At 37.1% G+C, this 18,377-nt stretch overlaps 1 protein-coding gene across 5 annotated transcripts in view; it reads right to left on the reverse strand.

Moving 5' to 3' along the window:
• Positions 1-18,377, reverse strand: part of WDR7 (WD repeat domain 7) — a 265,074-nt gene that overhangs the window by 74,228 nt on the left and 172,469 nt on the right. For all 5 annotated transcript variants that reach the window (XM_087958594.1, XM_087958593.1, XM_087958592.1 and 2 more), the window contains one exon: positions 16,334-16,555. In XM_087958594.1, the coding sequence (XP_087814720.1) occupies positions 16,334-16,555 (222 nt within the window). The remainder of the gene's footprint in view (positions 1-16,333; positions 16,556-18,377) is intronic.

Genomic DNA, 18,377 nt, shown 5'->3' on the forward strand with positions numbered 1-18,377 from the left:
ACTAAAAGGTAATTACAACCCACTGCAAAATTTCCTCCAACATGAATTTCTTATCCACAGTACCAGCTGAGCCATGGCCAATCCAATTTCAAATTTCAACCGCAGGAGTATCTTTCCTTTTGAAATAGTTTTAATACCAGAGACAAGAATAGCCTTATAGCTCTTAGTATTATTCTGGGATGCTGTAAAGACCTAGCATTTTAGGAGAGTATGTAGAGGGAATGGAATTTTCCAAAATAATGGCCTTCATGGAAACAAATGGCTGACACCATTGTTAGTTTTTTTTGTTTTGTTTGGGTTATACCATTCTTTTCTAACCTTAATCAATTACTACCAACCTCCCTTCCATTGAAGACCTGTATACTGCACGAGTCAAAAAGAGGGCTGTGAAAATATTTACAGACCCCTCACATCCCGGATATAAGCTGTTTCAACTCCTACCCTCAAAACGATGCTATAGAGCACTGCACACCAGAACAACTAGGCACAAGGACAACTTTTCTCTGAATGCCATTACTCTGCTAAACAAATAATTCCCTCAACATTGTCCAACTATTTACAAAGTCTGCACTAGTATTACTATTAACCTTCTCGTCACTCTTTATCACCCATCCCCCTCCCACTTGTGACTGTACGATTATAACTTTGTCGCTTGTATTCTTACGATATATATTGACTGTTTCCTAGTATGATTTGACTGCTTATTGTACCCTATGACTATTATTAAGTGTTGTACTTTATGATTCTTGACTCTTGATGAATATATCTTTTCTTTTATGTATACTGAGAGCATTTGCACCAAAGACAGATTTATTGTGTGTCCAATCACACTTGGCCAATAAAGAATTCTATTCTATTCCAAAAAGGTTTTATAAATTGCTCAGTGCCAGCAATCTGGAGTGGCATCAAAGTCTGTGTAAGAAACAAATAATGAGCCAAATGAGATTTGGTCCTATCTGCAATAATTTCTTCCAATTTTTACTCTCCCTTCCTTATTTTGTATAGCAACTCTCAAAAATTACTGGGATCCAACTTTTTACAATTTGTTTTTTTTCAAACGTTTTTCTCCCCAAACTATGAGAAAGACAAAAGGTCGTCCCCCCCACCCTGCAGAGAAGCTGGAAATAAAGGTTTGGGAAACTGAATGAATGATGAGATGATCCAACTAAATCCAACTGATTCACCTATCACAAGGGGTTGGGTGGATCTTTCTTGTATATTTGCAGTATATTTGTACTGCAAATATTTCTTCCATACTTAAACCACATTCTTTCTAAATAAGGCTTTCATAAAAATATTGGATGCAGTGGCCACATTTATTTATGGATTTAGTAAACGTCACAGCTACCTTAAAACTAACAAATTGAGTGAGATGAATTTGGACTGCCATAATGATAAACTGAAACACAGATCTGCTCAAATCCTGATTCATGTCTTCACAATGTTCTTAGGGACTATTATACAAAAGAAATAATAACCACCATCTTACAGCAGCAAAATCTGTTCTTAAGAAAATATGGTATCATACTGAGGATAGGAGAGATCCAGCCCAAGTCATTTTACTGGTCTACCCAAGATAGGTGCATAATAATGGAAGCAGATAAAATCTTCATCATCATTACCATCCTCCACCACTCCTCTCATCTATGAGAATAAAAAGACGACGACTTAAAAAAATTAATAATTTATTTTCTGCATCTAAGAACTGCTGTCTAAGTCAGTCGACGGTAAGATTGTGTGGATGCTGAGCTGAATTGGAATTGATTGCATCCCCTTAAAACAGGGATGTCAAACTCACTTCGTCATGGCGGTGTCATGTGATTTATCAGAACTTTTTTCCCCCCTTCGCTAAAACGGGGGTGGGCGTGGCCAGCACGTGATGCATCTATCCCGCCTGCCGGGAGTTTGACAGCCCTGCCTTAGAACAAAAAGATTTTACCAATGACAGTTGCATCAGAGAAAGTATTGAAGATGAGACTCATAAATGGTTGTGTATTGATAGGTTTGTTTGCAGGAAAGAGCGAGTAGAAACTTGCATAATGTTAGGGGATGCATTAATTGTTAGGTCTTGTAGAAGCATCGTAAAGATTTCCTATTTAGCTCAGTCTTTGCAGATTGTGCTAGCAGCTGTAACTGGAGGCGATTTTTAAAAGTATTTAGTTATGATTTAGAAATCAATCCTTTATTCTCTACTTTCCTTTCTCAGTATATCTATCCTAGGTTTTACAAACGGGGCTCTCTAGAAGCTCAAAACTGACCTTTAATTTCTAACTGTTTCTACCTTGTCCAGTTTTCTTGGAGACATCTACATTGAGCTTCCATCTAACAGACATCATGGTCATCCAAACTTGGCTATTTCCATTGAGGTTTCATGGATGCCAATTGTTTTTGCTCTACATCTCTATGAAGAAATGAGATGTGTAAAGCACTTTTCTTATGCTTGGTTTTGAACAGATAACAAGGCACAGCCCACATTTTCATTTACTTCTCCGGCCTTAATAGCTACATTCGGTTAAGAGGAATGACTGGGAATCTTCCAAACCTTACTGCGTTACTTCATCAGGTCTCAGCCTGTTAAATGCCAAATTAATTTGGTCTACTATTTCACATCTCTTCCTTCCCACCCACTCCTCTTTCAAACAGAGGGGTAACCTCTACGTAACACAAGGCCTCTGCCCATATTCATTTCCAGCTCCAAATTATGGGTACTCAAATTGTGATAATGAATCTTGTCATGGATTACTTTCATTTTCAAATGAAGGCCATTGAAATAATGAACTGCAGCAATCATCCATTAGTAAAATGTGAATGTTGGGCTAAACAAGTAACTTTCCTAGAAAATTGTAATTGATCATTACTGTGATTCTATTATAGAGTATGCTTTTTAAAATATCATTCATTTAGCTACTTATTGCTGTGGTTGAGACAAAGTATTGATTTTTATGTGTGTATCCCCCCACTTCTCTTACAGGCAGTTCTCAAAGCTCAGCTCCTTATTTTTATTTTTATTTTTGTTTACTGAACAAACTGCCTGCCATATTTAGTAGCTGAGAAGGAGCTGGCCAATCAGAAAATCTGTCCAAATTTAACCTATGGGAAACTTGACTATTTTTCCAAAAGAAAACTGGGTTTTTGAATTCCATATTTTCATACGCTTTTTAATTTATGAAATGCTCCTCTTGCAAATGGCTACTGTTGAAGTAAAGGAAGCCTGGCTTTGAAAGTATGTGAATGAACACCTTACCGGCACACTAAATATTTCTCCTTGTCAACATTTATCTTGTTTAAACTGAGCTGGGAGGGAAGAGGGGAAAAAAAAAAAGGTGAACTAAACAAAAGTCACTCTGCTGCCCACTTCTCAGCCTTGGACATCTTTGTTTAAGCTTTGACTTGGCTTAAATGAACGAATTAATATTGACAAAAACATCAACTAAGCTAATGAGTTGTTAGTTAAGGCAATAAACATGTCACATTAGAGTCAGCGCAGTGAAGAGGTAATTAGCCCTAGAAAAGCTCCATTGCGATCCTTTGCTCTTAACCTTTGAGTCCATTATCTATAGTGTTAAAAAAGCTGCCTCCATGCCAGTACAATCCACCAATACACATCAGCCTTGATATAGTAGCCAAGGACTGCATTAGCAAGGATGCACAGGACCTTCATTGTCTTTCTCTCTGAAGAAAGAGTCAGACTCTCTTGTGTGAAAATAGGGTATTTTGAGTGGCTACAAATAGAAGTCAGAATCATGTGTCAAAACTCTTACCAAAAGAGTATATAAAAGCAGCAAAAAGTATAATTATTTATTTATTTTTCTTATATGTATCCATGTATTCATAACTATGTTTTTACTTATTATACCTATTATCTTGTAAGCCATTGACAAACCAAATAAAATAAAGATAAAATAAAAGTAAATAAAGAAAAGTTAAACAGAAATGCAACATTAAAGGTAAAAAGTTTCCTAAATTTCTTTCACATGGATTATTTCAGTTTTGTTGTAGATTAGTTAGAATTTAGGAATGGATATGAATTGGCTAATTTTGATTACAACACAGTAACTTCATAATGCGTCATTTCAATCCAGCTAATTTTTTTTTTTAGCAAGCCCTTTGCATCTTACATAAAAATATATGACTTTTACAGCAATACTCCTGAAAAGGTCAGACAATTTTAATATTTATATCTTGTTTGAACACCAATAGATTTTTCAAGATGTTACCCAGAGCCCTTAATGTCTTTGTCAATGAAATTACTAAAATGGTAAGGCACATTTCAGTACTTTAATTGTTTTATTAAAGAGGTCTAAGTTCTTATTCTAATTTACCAGTCAGTTTTTATGCCACTGCCATAAAAAAAGTGCAAAGGTTTTAAAGGTGGCTTCCTCATCTATGCTACAAACATATTTTTGTGCCAGTTGAAAAAATTTTGTTCCTATTTTCCAGAGACAATTAAAAAAAGTTAAACGCCCAGTGGAGAATAAACAGGTAAGCAAACAGAATGTATACTTTTCAAATTTTAATTTTAATTTAATTTTAACCTTACAATTTAGGAAATTTTTATAATTAGAAAATTCTGCTAATACTATTGCCCTTGAATACTGAATTACAATGATTTCTATAGTTAATTGGGCACATAAGTAGTCATAGTTTTAGGAAAACAGGGTGGATTCTGAAGACGAGTAGCCCTCAACTTAAAACAATTCATTTAGTGAGCATTCAAAGTTACAAGGGCACCGAAGAAAAGAGACTTATGACCATTTATCACACTTATGACCGTTGCAGCATCCCCGTGGTCACATGATCAAAATTCAGATGCTTGTCAGCTGACTCATATTTATGATGGTTTCAGTCTCCTGTGGTCATGTAATCACCTTTTGCAACCTTCTGACAAACAAAGTCAATGGGGTAGCTAGATTTACTTAAGATTTACATGTTGCTAACTTAACAACTGCAGAGATGCACCTTACAACTATGGCAAAATTTTTTTTTGCAAAATGGGGTAAGATTCACTTAACAAATGTTTCTAGCAATGTAAATCTTGGGTTCAGTTATGGCTGAGGGCTACCTGTATGAATGAACAGCTCGGGTTTAGATAATTGGGAAAAAGATTAAAAAAAAAACCAGTCCGCCAGCCAGCCTCCTTCTGCATTACTCTACCTTCAGAAAAGGAGTTAAACTATTCCTGTTGAGCTAGATCACTTAAGTTAATTAATGTTGGTTTCGGGACTTCATGTGTTTTAAAAATAACATCGAACATCTTAATACAATGTCTTCATTTTTACTATAGCCTTGACTCCATCAGTGGTGGAACGGCAAGCATATCAATTAAAAATAACAGGCTGGTAAAATATCGAATTTCAACCCTTTTTAAGGTCAAATCAATTACTGTAAAATGGCAATTTTGAAGAGGATATACCAGAACACAAAGTTTGCAACATCCTCATTGTTCAAATTTGAAACATTTGGCACATTGCATCAAAATGAATAAACACATAAAATAAGTTAAGTCCAACAATGCATCTGATCACTGCGCTGCTTGTGATCTGTAATCTCTACTTGAAAACCTGGGTAGAATGACAGCAATCTTTTAAATGTCCACAGGTTCTAACTTTTCTCCAGAAAGTAAAAAATACAAACCTTAAGTGGACTTTAAAAACACAAAGAGATCATTTGACACAGATATCAGAAATGTCATAGGTCTGACACCAAAACCAGAAGACTCACAGCTGCCACTGTGCTCCATGTGAATTGGACATGTCAGCTAATTGCCAAATATGTTTATTCCTTATATTTCAGAAAACTGACCCACAATTCTTTTGTTGATACGGTATTATTACAAATATGATTGGAAGCAATTGTTTCTCAATATATGGTACCCTAGGAATCAACATTTATGATTCCTTTTCTCCCATTAGTCTAAGATGCCCAATGCAACAGCATCATTAGCCTCAAAGGAGTATTTTCATTAAATACAACATATCACTGTACATTGATTGTTCTCAATAAACTTGTCAACTACATTTCTAGAATTTCTCCCACTATTCCCTGCAACACATGTCATTACAATTCTCTAAATCCTAATCACTCCATCATTCTAAAGAGATGAGAGATTCAATAATGCAAAACACAGCGCAGGAATCACTATGCTACTAAGTGGCTACATTGACTGATATCAAAATAAGATAATTTCCCCAGCATTTGCTTAATGACTAGTAGAAGCGAGGAATGGATGAACTAGACACTGATTTTTAGTTGAACATCTTGCTTTCAAGAAACCTGAAATAAATCAACGTTTACTGATCCTCATTCTTGCTTTCAGGGTACCTGGATTTTTATATTTCTTTTTATATTTGACTATATGATGTAAGTATAAGTAAATATCAGAATTCTTGCAAGTATTGAAAATAAATATTATAAATACTATTGACCCACAATATTTTAGTAGGGGAATTATACATTAATTTTACCATGTGTTTGAATATGTTAGGTACAAATAAATAATATTCAATTGTATTTAATGTAGTGCAATTAGCCTGCAATGGAATTGTAGGACACACAAACAGAAAAGCGACTGTCTTATTTGCACAAAAGTCAAAAGCAAAGAATTCTATAGAGATTCTCAGTCATGCAGGTCATGGTTGTCCCAAAGGTGCTTTTTCAGGAGGCAACTGGACTTTCTTGGTTTTTTTCTTTTGACGATGTTTCATTTCTCATCCCAGAAGCTTCTTCAACTCTGACAGGGTAGTGGGGAATGGAAGAATTTATATTCCTTGAAAACATACAATTTGGGATGAACACTCTTTGAATGGTGTGGGAGTAGGAATGGATTTCCAAAGAAAAAAATTGCGGACTACAGGAACCAGGAGCACTACCCAGGTGACCCTGAGGACACAGATAAACCTCCAAGCGCTTCAACGACCCTCTAAAAGGATGCCAATGACCAGTTGTTTGCAAAGAATATAAATCCTTCCATCCCCCACTATCCTGTCAGAGCTGAAGAAGCTTCTGGGATGAGAAGTGAAAGATCTTAAAAGAAAAAGAAAGAAAATCCAGTTGCTTCACAAAAAAGCATCTTTGGGACAAAAGCAGAGAATGTGAATAAAACATATGCAACCAGGCTGCAGCTAAAACAGTTAGTCCACCAACCATTCAAAGTTATAAAGGCACTGAGAAAAATGACTTATTATCATTCCTCACACTTATAACCATTGTGCAGCATCCCTGTGGTCACGTGATCAAAATTTGGACACTTGGCAACTGGCATGTATTTATGACTGTTGCAGTGTTCTGGGGTCATGTGATCACCTTTGGTGACCTGAGAAGCAAAGTCAAAGGGAAAGCCAGGTTCACCTAGCATCCCTGTTACTAACATTACCACTGCAGTGATTCACTTAACAACTGTGTCAAGAAAAGTCATAAAATGGGACAAAACTACTTAAATACCTTGCTTAGCCACAGAAAGTTTTGGGATCAATTGTGGTCGTAAGTCAAGGACTACCTGTAAATACTTTAGGTCAGTGGTCACCAACCAGTGGTCTGTGGACCACTGGTAGTCCATGATAAAATTTTGGTGGTTTGCAGAAAAATTATTTGCATTTTTATATTGCACTAAATACTATTTATCTGTAAAAAAAATCATATTAGTGGTCTGCGGGATTGAAAATTATGAATGTAGTGGTCCTTGAAGTCTCAAAGGTTGGTGATCCCTGCTTTAGAGCTTGGCACCTATTAAATGAATGTTAATTGTTAATTATGGGAAAGAAACCAGAAATGTACTCGATGACTGGAAACTAAAACAGAAACGGGGCGTCCAATTCTGAATATGGTTTCTGTTTCTATGGAGTCAAATTATTATGTAAGTCACTGCTCAGTTATCATCATTAATAGGGATCAAGACATTGGCAGAAGAAGAGCTGCAATTTTTCAGCAATGGCCCAGAGGCTTTGGAACAAGCTGTCAAACGAGCTATACTGCTGTACTCGGCTGATTGGCAATCAGCATAGTCTGGCAGATGAGGAATTTTTAAATACCGTAATCTGCCAACTTTTGCAACGTTAACTGAAATTTAAAACAACAACAACAACAACTGGAACGCTCCCTTATTTTTTCAACCTTGTCCAAATGCAGATCAAAAGGAGAAATAATGTATCCACAAACACTTTTTGAAATCTATAACCATAGTTAAGATTAACAATGAGCATAACGTCAATGAGAGCCTCTTATCCTGAGCGTTTTAATGAAATAACGTCTGTGTAGTTTTTTTTATCGCAATTGATCTCAATAGATGGAAAATAAATCAAAAGGGGGAAATTAAGGCTGGTAATAAAATGCTGTAATGTAATTTTGCTGACCTGGACTGAGTGAGAATAAATGCAGCTATTTCATCAATAGTTCTATGCAAATGCAACGGAAGGGCTCAGAAACATGTAAGAAGGGAGCAATCAACCGTTGTATGTCATATTTGATAGCATATGGCTTTTTGGGACCTTGTTCTGGTATATCTCTAATTAAGCACACAAAGGTGTAGAAAGCAGCAGCATTATTTTCTGCTGACATTTTTTTCATGGAAAAGCCCAAACAGATAAAAATTTTAATGCTGTACCTAAAATACATTCAAATGAGCTCAAAATTCAAATAAAGTTGGCCTCAGAGACAGAAAAGGATTAAATCAAGCCAATCTTTTCTCTCTAGCTCTAGCCTAGTTAAACTGACCGAACAATGCCATTTTTCTTCCTCTCAAAATCTGCAGTGGGTGAATCAAATGTGAAAGCACGATCAATTCTGTTCCAAGACAGTAAATGAGTTTTAGCTCAGACTTGTTTCAATTTATAGAGAGAATCCAGCTCCACCAGCTTTTAAGTGGATTCTTAGTTCATCTATGATGCTATATTACAGTGCTATGGAAACAGTAAATAATTTTTGGACTCAAATTTGTTTATTATCTAGACTGGAGCGAGAGAATCAATGTACTGTGCTTCTCAAGCAGGCACCTGATTCATTTAGAGCATTAAATAAAGCTCCTGACCTCTAAATTTGAAGTATCATTTAACATGATCGTTGAAAAGAGGAGTGCAGCCTAAATAATTATTTTGCCACAGGATGAATAATTTGACAGGGCATTAAATTATTTTATTGAGTCAAATTAAGATAAAACTCGTGTGTGCAAGTTATGGGAAAAAAGAAATGAGCACAATCCAATGCAATAATTCTGTTATTACTATCAACAGAAGGAAAAGGTATGATTCATATTTATACTCACCCAGATCTTAAGCATCGCATTATAGCTAACTTCCCTGATGCTAAACCAGAAACTCATACTTAAATGCTGACTGTGTTGTTATCTGGTCACAACTATGTGAGGTCACAAGCTGCCAGTTCTGTAGCTCAGGGATTTCCAACCTTGGCAACTTTAAGCCTGGAAGACTTCAATTCCCAGAATTCCCCAGCCAGCTTTAGTTGCTGGGGAATTCTGGGAGTTGAAGTCCACCAGGCTAAAAGTTGCCAAGGTTCGAGACCCCTGCTTTAGCTGATGTTGGTCTGTATATGAACTGAGTTCTTCCCAAGAACCTAATATGTCGTAACTATATTGGGCAAAGTATATGCGAGGATCCAAGTGGTTGTGTTTTTTTGCTACTGGTGACTGATGGAAATGTTGTCAATGCACAGATTTCCTAAGTGCCATCCAAAATTTTCTGGTATGTGTGCCAATAACCATGGGATCACTATGGCTGGTTTAGGTTGCATTCTTTCAAATTCTGTCTTCATTTCTTGATGGTACTAAACTCTACCTTCTTTTTTTGCATTCAGCTGCCAAAAAAGCAAAAGTCTTAAGCTACATCAACAAAAATAAAAGAGTAGTGTCAAATTAAGGGAAGTCATTGTTCTGTCTATTCTGAATTGGTCAGATCACTCCAAGAATGCTGAGATCAGTTCTGGACATCACATTATAGGAAAAGCACTGACCAACTGGAATATGTCCTGTGGCAAACAACCAAAATGACAAGGAGCCTGGAAGGAAAAAAAAATGTATAAGGAACAATTGGATATTTTTAGTCTGGAGAAGTTTGTGGAAAGATGTGTAAGCTTTCTTTGAGTAACTGACAGTCTGTGATGTGGAAGATGGAGCAGACGTGTTCAATATTGTTCCAGAAGGCCAAACAAGAAATAATGGATTTAAATTACAAGGTGGTAGATTACATCCTTCAACAATGGAGCCCACTACTTTTGGGAGGTTGCAGACTCTCTTTCATGGTTTAAACTGAAGCTGGAAGACCATCTGTCATGGAAGCTGTTGCAATGAGAAGTTCTTAAGAGAAATACTATAATTTGCACTCAATTTATACTCAAGAATAAGTCTTTAATAAGTGCTCCCTTCCTTTATTTGGGATTTTTTGTTTTGTTTTGGAATTTCTTCAATTACCAAAGCAACTCTAGGTGACTTATGAGAAAATAAGACTTTTTTAAAAATATAAATAAATAAATAAATAAATATAAATATCTTAGGCAGCAAGCATATCTAAGATATAACTCCTCCCTCTTCCACAACAATCCTGTGAGGTGGGTTGGGGTGAGACAGAGTGACTGGCCCAAAGTCACTCAGCCGACTTTTCATGCCTAAAATGGGACTAGAACTCAAAGTCTCCTAATTTTTAGCCTGGTGCCTTAACCACTAGAAATGGAGTTATTGGACAATGTAGCGGACAATGAATGCAATTTTAAAAACCCAAACACATAGACACAGAATGAACTAATGAACCACTGGGTGGCCTATCAGAAAAGTTTGTTTGTTTGTTTGTTTAATTTCTGTGCTGTGAGGAACTTTGTGCTTATTACACATCAGTCAAGATAGAAATAATCAGCAAAGTAAATTTGAGTCTTAATTTGCTTAGAAGTAATTCCCATCCCACCAAGTGCTGGGAACAGAGGGATGCGTCTGGGACATATGAGTAAAGGATGCAGCAAGTATTTGCCAATAGTACATAATCCCAGCAGATTCCCCCAAGGTGTGAAGAATTGCCCAGATAAAATAAACAGGCAGGTACTATATAGTACTGTATATCACACTGCAGCAGTACAGGAAGATGATGTGCAATCTTCAAGATAGCTTAGAAATATCTTTATTTACAAGAGCCACCATTATTAGAAGATGAAGTTTAAATACCACTCCAATAATTATCAGTTAGACTACTTTAGGAATTGATGTAATGTGCACTGAAAAATCCAGGAAGGTATGAAGGTATGATAGTAAAAGCTCTAACCCAATTATGGCAGGAAAATGTGGAAAATGACACAGTGACCAACAGTTTGGAAGAGATCAGTCTACTTATCATCACAAAAGAAAAGAGACTTATCAGACTGTGTAAACTATTGCACAATATCCTAATTTTATGTGCTGGCAAAATAATTCTTAAAATCATCAATGCAGTTTAGACCTCTGTGTGAAAAGGGAGAGGCCAAATGTTCAAGCTGATTTTTAGAAATGACTGAGGAGCAAGACACAGTATTGCTGATACACAATGGACAATTGAGAAAGCCAAGGGATATCAAAAAGAAGTTAATATGTGCTTGATCAATTATAGAAAGAACTTCAGATGGGCTAACCCATGTCAAGCAGTGGAATCTCCTTAAGAAAATGTGAAACTTATAATGCCAGATAGAAAGTCAATGCTGGGATAGTGAAAGAGATTAGGAAAAAGTTTTGCAAGTGACAAGAAGCTGTATACTCTCTCCATACTTATTCAACTTGTGTGATGAATATATACTGAGGAAGGCTAGATTGGGAGAAGATGAATCTGGTTTTCAAACTGGAGGAAGAAGCATCAATAATCTGATGACATTATCCTGAATGGGGAATATCCATGAAAACTCCACAGATCTGCGTGGGTCAAATACTTACAGCCACTCGGTCTTGGTAGGACTGAGTAAGAGATAGTTCCTCCCAATCCAAATGAAAAGCACTGAGGATGTGGGCTACATTTTTTTCCTTGAGACTCTGGGGATACTTTATAGATCATACTATTGGTCTAATTCTGTGGTTTCATTTTTTTTTCCCTCTGGACTTTTCATTTTAGATGTAAACAAATATTTTCCCCTAAAACTCACAGAAAAGTTTCCATGTCCTGTAAAGGGAATTTGTAGCCTAGTCAACTTCCTGATGTGACATGGAAGATGTCTGTTAAATAATGATGATGTAGCACCTGAACACCTTCAGAGTCCTCTACTTCACTTGGTCATTAATTTAGTTCTCACTGCTGGGCATTTGCAAAGGCAAAAACAAAAGCCTCATGAGCAAGTAAGCACAGAGAAATTACATATATAAAAAAACCAGTTGTTTCTATCAGGATTCACACATCAAGTCACCAACAGTTTCCAGTAACTAGTTAATGAAGCCCACTGGCTTTAGAGGCTGAATGAAAAGAATTTTTTTTTTCTAGACTAAGCAAGCAGCAGCTATTCAGAACACTTCATCTCCTTAAATTCTATACACTTCCAAGATGGGAGAGGAGGGTGAGAGCTGTTTAATTGTTTAATTATCAACTATTCAAGTTGAAGTGATTAAGATATCCTCAATTAAAACAAGATATCCTTCTATTAGTTTGCAAACAACTCTTAGAGTTGACTTCAAAAAGTGAACAAATCTGTGTTTAATCAATAAATATTTTATTTGGTCACTGAACAATATATTAGTAATTCATAAAAATCTGGACTTTCAGAATCCAGATGGATTGTACATTCCAGTGGTTTATGAGGTAGAAAAATCCCTCATACATATCCACCTGGTCAAGCAATCAGGCAAACATGAAACTAATTGTTATAGGTCATGAATTATCAAATGTACCAAGACAAATTCCTTGTGTGTCCAATCACACTTGGCCAATAAAGAATTCTATTCTATTCTATTCTATTCTATTCTATTCTATTCTATTCTATTCTATTCTATTCTATTCTGTTCTGTTCTGTTCTGTTCTGTTCTGTTCTATTCTATTCTATTCTAATTATAAATGTGGAAAAAAACATGGTGAAAAAACAATAGCTATTTACATTAGCAGTTCAGTTAGGCCTTAAATCCCCAATCAGTGTTTTAATCATCTGTAAGTGTAAAATTTAATTCCAAGCATCTATTAGTTTCCCAATTTTAGTAACCCTTTGCAATAAGACTGAGAATTCAAATATGCATGGAACCTGTCCATAGGATGAGTATGATATAACATAAACATTATCCAGAATTCACTGGACAAATAGGAGAGCCATATTTTCAGTCCAAAAAGATTTGTGACTGATACTCTTCCACTGTTAGATACAGATACAGATTAATAGAGTTGGAAGGGACCTTGAAGGTCATCTAGTCCAACCCCCCCACCCAAGCAAACCCTACACCATTGTTGACAGATGGCAGTCCAGTGGTGAGAAAACCAATGTTCTGCCATATAAGGGAGCAGTAGCCAATGGGAAAGGATAAAAAGAACTTAATTACAGACAGGTAATATTTTGTCTCTCAAAGAACTACAATTAATGGTAAGAATATGATAATGATAACTAAAGGTGTCAAATTTCAATAAATTTAGTGGCATAACTCTGATGAAAGATCTGCCCTTATGAACAGCAAAAGTATAAGTTGGATCAAAATGATTGAGTTAAATCTCTCAAATTTTTCTTTTAATATAGTGTTATAAAGAAGCATAACCTTTGTGTTTCAATAATTAGTTTTAAATGGCCAAAAATCTCAGAAGATCACAAAATCTTGTAAGTTTTTGACATTCTTGCCTAAAATCTATTGCCATGAATTATAATAGAGCAATTGTGTGAGATCTGAAAATTTCAATTGCACTTTTACCAAATGTGGGAGCCTGCTGGTATAAATGAAGGCAAAGATTGAGAATTGAGGTTATTGAATATCCTCTGGAGAATGGTTCCAAGAAAATAGAGCTTCAATGATTTCAAGTCACAGATGTTGATGAGATTTATTATTCAGGTGTGAAAGCTGGGATATTTTGGTTTTAAAAAGTGTTTCCTGCTTTTCCCTCTTATATCTTCTTCATGATTTCAAACATCACTCTGGATGATGGACAGGTATCAAACCTGAATGCAATATGTCCAGAATCTTAGTAATTAAATTGGTTATATGTAAACACTTCCCCATAAACAATAACAACGAAACATCAGCAAGAGACCAATGAAGCTTTCTGCTCTCATAAAAAGGCATTTGTTCTCTTTTCTTGAACTTATTTTTTTTCTGTCACTTCATAAACTGTTCCTAAATTGTAACAAGTTTTTTTTAAATCAGTTTTAATGTACGCAACAGGCATATTTGCAATTTGTTCTGTACATTGATCCCTCTTCAACCTAAAATTTCTTCTCCAGCCACAAAACATCAAAAGTTCCTTAAAGACCAATATAGGGGTAATATTTGCCTTTAAGTAACAAGGATAATCTGTGACATTTAAGCTGTACTAATGGTGTCACATAAATCTGAATATTTTATTTATATTGAACATTTTAAAAGGTAAAAACATTGCAAAAAGTAAAGAATCTCACAAGTCAATTTCAAGTGACTACAATTTCTGGAATACTTTTTTGATTTGTCAGTTTGGTCTACAATCCTGATACTTTTTGACAGTCTGCAAATTAATTATCAACTAGGTCTAAACTTAGTATAGTATAGTATAGTATAGTATAGTATAGTATAGTATAGTATAGTATAGTATAGTATAGTATAGTATAGTATAGTATCGTATAGTACAGTATTAACATGGCATATTATTAATATAGTATTAGCATTAATACAACATAGTATTAGTCTAGTGTTAATATAGTATTAGTAGTATTAGTTGTCAGCCCTGGAATTATTTTCTTTCCCCACTCTGGCAGAGGTGGGATTCTACCTGGTCAGACCAGTTCTATAGAACCGGTTGTTACGATTCTGCACAGTTCGGAGAACAGGCAAATCACGCCACTGGCTGGCCCATCCCTCCCCGCCCACTCACTCCTTACCTGGCATGCACACCATCAAACTTGCATGCATTTAGTAAGTTGCTATTTTTCCTTCCCCATCCCCCTGGACTATCAGCTGTTCTGCTGTGCCGGGAGATTTAGATTAGCTAGAAAGCAGGAAATGATTGGATTTCTTGCTTTCTAGCTAATCTGAAAGCAGAGATGAACCTTCCTTAGGACTGAAACTTCTATTTTTCAGTGCAGACTCAGGTAGCAGATGGCAGAATGGTAGTTCTCTGAATAAATCTGTGATTCTGTGAGCAACTCAATCTGTCTTCCTGCTTTGCCTGATTTTGGGTAAAAATTGCTCCTTTTTATATATATAAAAAAATTCAATATTTACATACATGGTGTATTGTGAGTTAATTTTGTAAGTTTGCTTGCTAGCAAATTTTATGAGTTTGCTTGTAAGCAAATTTTATGTGACAGACTCAGGTAGAAAATGGCAGAAAGATCTCTGAGTGAATCTGTGATTCTGTGAACAACTCAATCTGCCTGCCTGCTTCGCCTGATTTTGGGTAAAAGTTGCTCTTTTATGTAATAAAAAATTCAATATTTACATACGTATTTATAATATTTACATACAAGCCACACCCACCCAGTCACATGACCAAGCCATGCCCAGTCAGCAAGCCACGCCCACCCAGTCACATGACCACTAAGCCACACCCAGGAATTAGGCCCACAGAACCGGCTGTTAAGAAATTTGAATCCCACCTCTGCCCTCTGGCACTTTCAGGGCTGCCACAGCGAAGCGAGTCGAGCCGTGGGAATGGGGGTGAGTGGGGAGGAAGAGATAAGAGGATTGTAGCCATAATAAAATTCTTTCTTCTGAGAACTGAGAACAAGGAGGTGGGATCTGCGACCAAGCAACCCTTGAACTGTGACCTGATTGGACCATGTTATGGATAGCATGGACAGGAGGAAAAGAATTCTACTTTTAACTAAGGGGGAAACCCGAGGGGGTTTAGAGTCGGGTTTCCCCAGACGTGCCAATATGACATGCCTAATAAATCGATGCTTTGAGAAACGTGCCTGCCTTGGAGTTTTGATTCCGTTGGGTGGTGTTACTTGGAACCCTGACACTTGTATTAGTATTAGCATTAATATTAGTATAGTTTAGTATTGCACTGCACTGCACTATTCTGCAATGCAACATACTGACTGCATTGCACTGACTGCACTACACTGAATTATGCTTTCCTTTCTAGCTGGGCCGTATTATATATATTATAAATATATGGGCCATGTTATATATATTATAAATATATTATAAATATATGGTTTAACAAAACTTTAGTGCAACAGTTGAATTACAGTGGAGGAAAAGAAGAAAATAACTTACAAGTGTGCCTTGCCAAGGAATAGTTGGATCCGCCACTTGTTGAGCCGAAACCTTCTGGAATTTGGCTAGAACTGCGTGGTCTAGTTAGCAACTTCGGAGGTTCGATTTCTGCCCCAAACTCTGCTCCAATGACTCCCAGCAGAACGATGGCGGTAGCTTGCTTCCGTCTCTCTTCGTATGACAACGATATTTTTTTAATTTGTGGAAGTCCAGACAGCGTACCTGTAATGCAAACATACAAGGACATGGATGATGAAACAGCTACCTGCTTCATTAGAAATGACAGTTTAGTCCTTGACTTATGACCACAACTTATGACCACAACGGAGCCCAACATTTCCACAGCTAAGCAAGGTAGTTGTTAAAGGAGTTTTGTCCCCTTTGATGATCTTTCTTGCCGCAGGTGTTCAGTTGAATCACTGCAGTTTGTAAGTAAGTTAGTAACCCGGTTGTTAAGCGACTCTGGCTTCCCCGTTGACTTTGCTTGTCAGAAGGCCACAAAAGTTGATCACATGACCTTGGGATACTGCAACCATCATAAATACATGCCAGTTGCCAAGCATCTGAATTCTGATCATGTGTCTGTGGGGACACTGCAACAGTCATAAGTGTGAAAAACAATAATTGTTCTGGCCCAACCTGGTTCCAAGAGAGCAAACACAAGACCGAGGCAGCAGCCCCCACCTTTTAAGGTTTCATTCACAAATTCTGTTTCTTCACAGATAAAAGGCTGCAACTAATTAGCTCTGACAAGAAAGAGCCTTGCCAAGTTGTTCTTCAAGGCTGCCAAAAACCTACAGATAAGAAATAGTTTACAAGAGTTTTCAAATACTAACTATAATGTCCACGAGGCTGAGTTTCAGAGCGTCTTTGCCTTCTGCAAAGAACACTTCTTCAAAACTGGCTTTTGTCCTCTTGAGGGAGGGGCCATTACCTTGCAGCCTTACTCCCGAGTCGCCCATGGTGCTCTAACTGCTCTCTCCTACGAGCAATCCTGCGTGCATGCGCACTTGGCACAGGCTCCTCGGGATCCTCATCATTGCTGCCAGCCCCCACAATCTCTGAAGCCAGCCCCCACAATCTCTGATGGTCCTGGCCCCTCATCTGAGTCCTCGCTCTCCTCCATCATCTGCACTGCTGCCGGCTAACCACAACAATAATAAGTCACTTTTTCAGTGCCACTGTAGCTTCAAACATTTATTAAATGAATGGTTGTAAGTCGAGGTTGCTACCTGTCATGATTTTGGTACTAGTAATTCTGAAAATCGTATAGAGTCTCTTGCTTGAGCAGGGGGTTGGCTTAGAAGACTAGAAGAGCACCAAGGTTCCTTTAAACTCTGTTATTCTGTTATACTGAAAGATTATTTTTCCTTCACAACACTGAGCTAGTGGTTAGAATGCAGTATTGCAGGCTAATTCTGCTGACTGCTATCAGTTCAATCCTGACTGGCTCAAGGTTGACTCAGCTTTCCATCCTTACGAGGTTGGTAAAATGAGGACCCAGATAGTTGAGGGTAATAGCAGTGGTGGAATTCAAAATTTTGTACTATGGGCATGGCTTGGTGGGTGTCGCAGGGGAAGGTTACTGCAAAATCCCCATTCCCTCCCCCATTCCTGGGGGAAGGTTACTGCAAAATACCATTTCCTCCCCACCCTACTAACCTGCTTTCCAGCTCCGTTCTCCTGTGCAGGGCAACCAAAGAAGAACCAGCTGATCAGCTGGGACTCAAGAGGCAGAGAATAGATGGGGGCGGAGGTGGGATTTGCCGGTTCTCTGAACTACTCAAAATTTCCACTACTGGTTCTCCAGAACTGGACAGGACCTGCTGAATACTACCTCTGGGCAATAGGCTGACTTTGTAAACCGCTGAGAGAGGGCTGTAAAGCATTGTGAAGCGGTATATAAGTCTAAGTGCTATTGTTATTTTATTTATTAAACAAATTTATTTAGCCACCCAACCCACTTATAGGTGACTATGAGGCTCACAACATTTAAAATATGTAAATGATCAATAATATAATAATAAAAAAAACCCAATTTCAT

The sequence above is a fragment of the Notechis scutatus genome, chromosome 2, assembly GCF_049901735.1.
Source record: "Notechis scutatus isolate UNSWTSFEM ecotype Mainland chromosome 2, rNotScu1.2, whole genome shotgun sequence".
Taxonomy (NCBI): Eukaryota; Metazoa; Chordata; class Lepidosauria; order Squamata; family Elapidae; genus Notechis; species Notechis scutatus.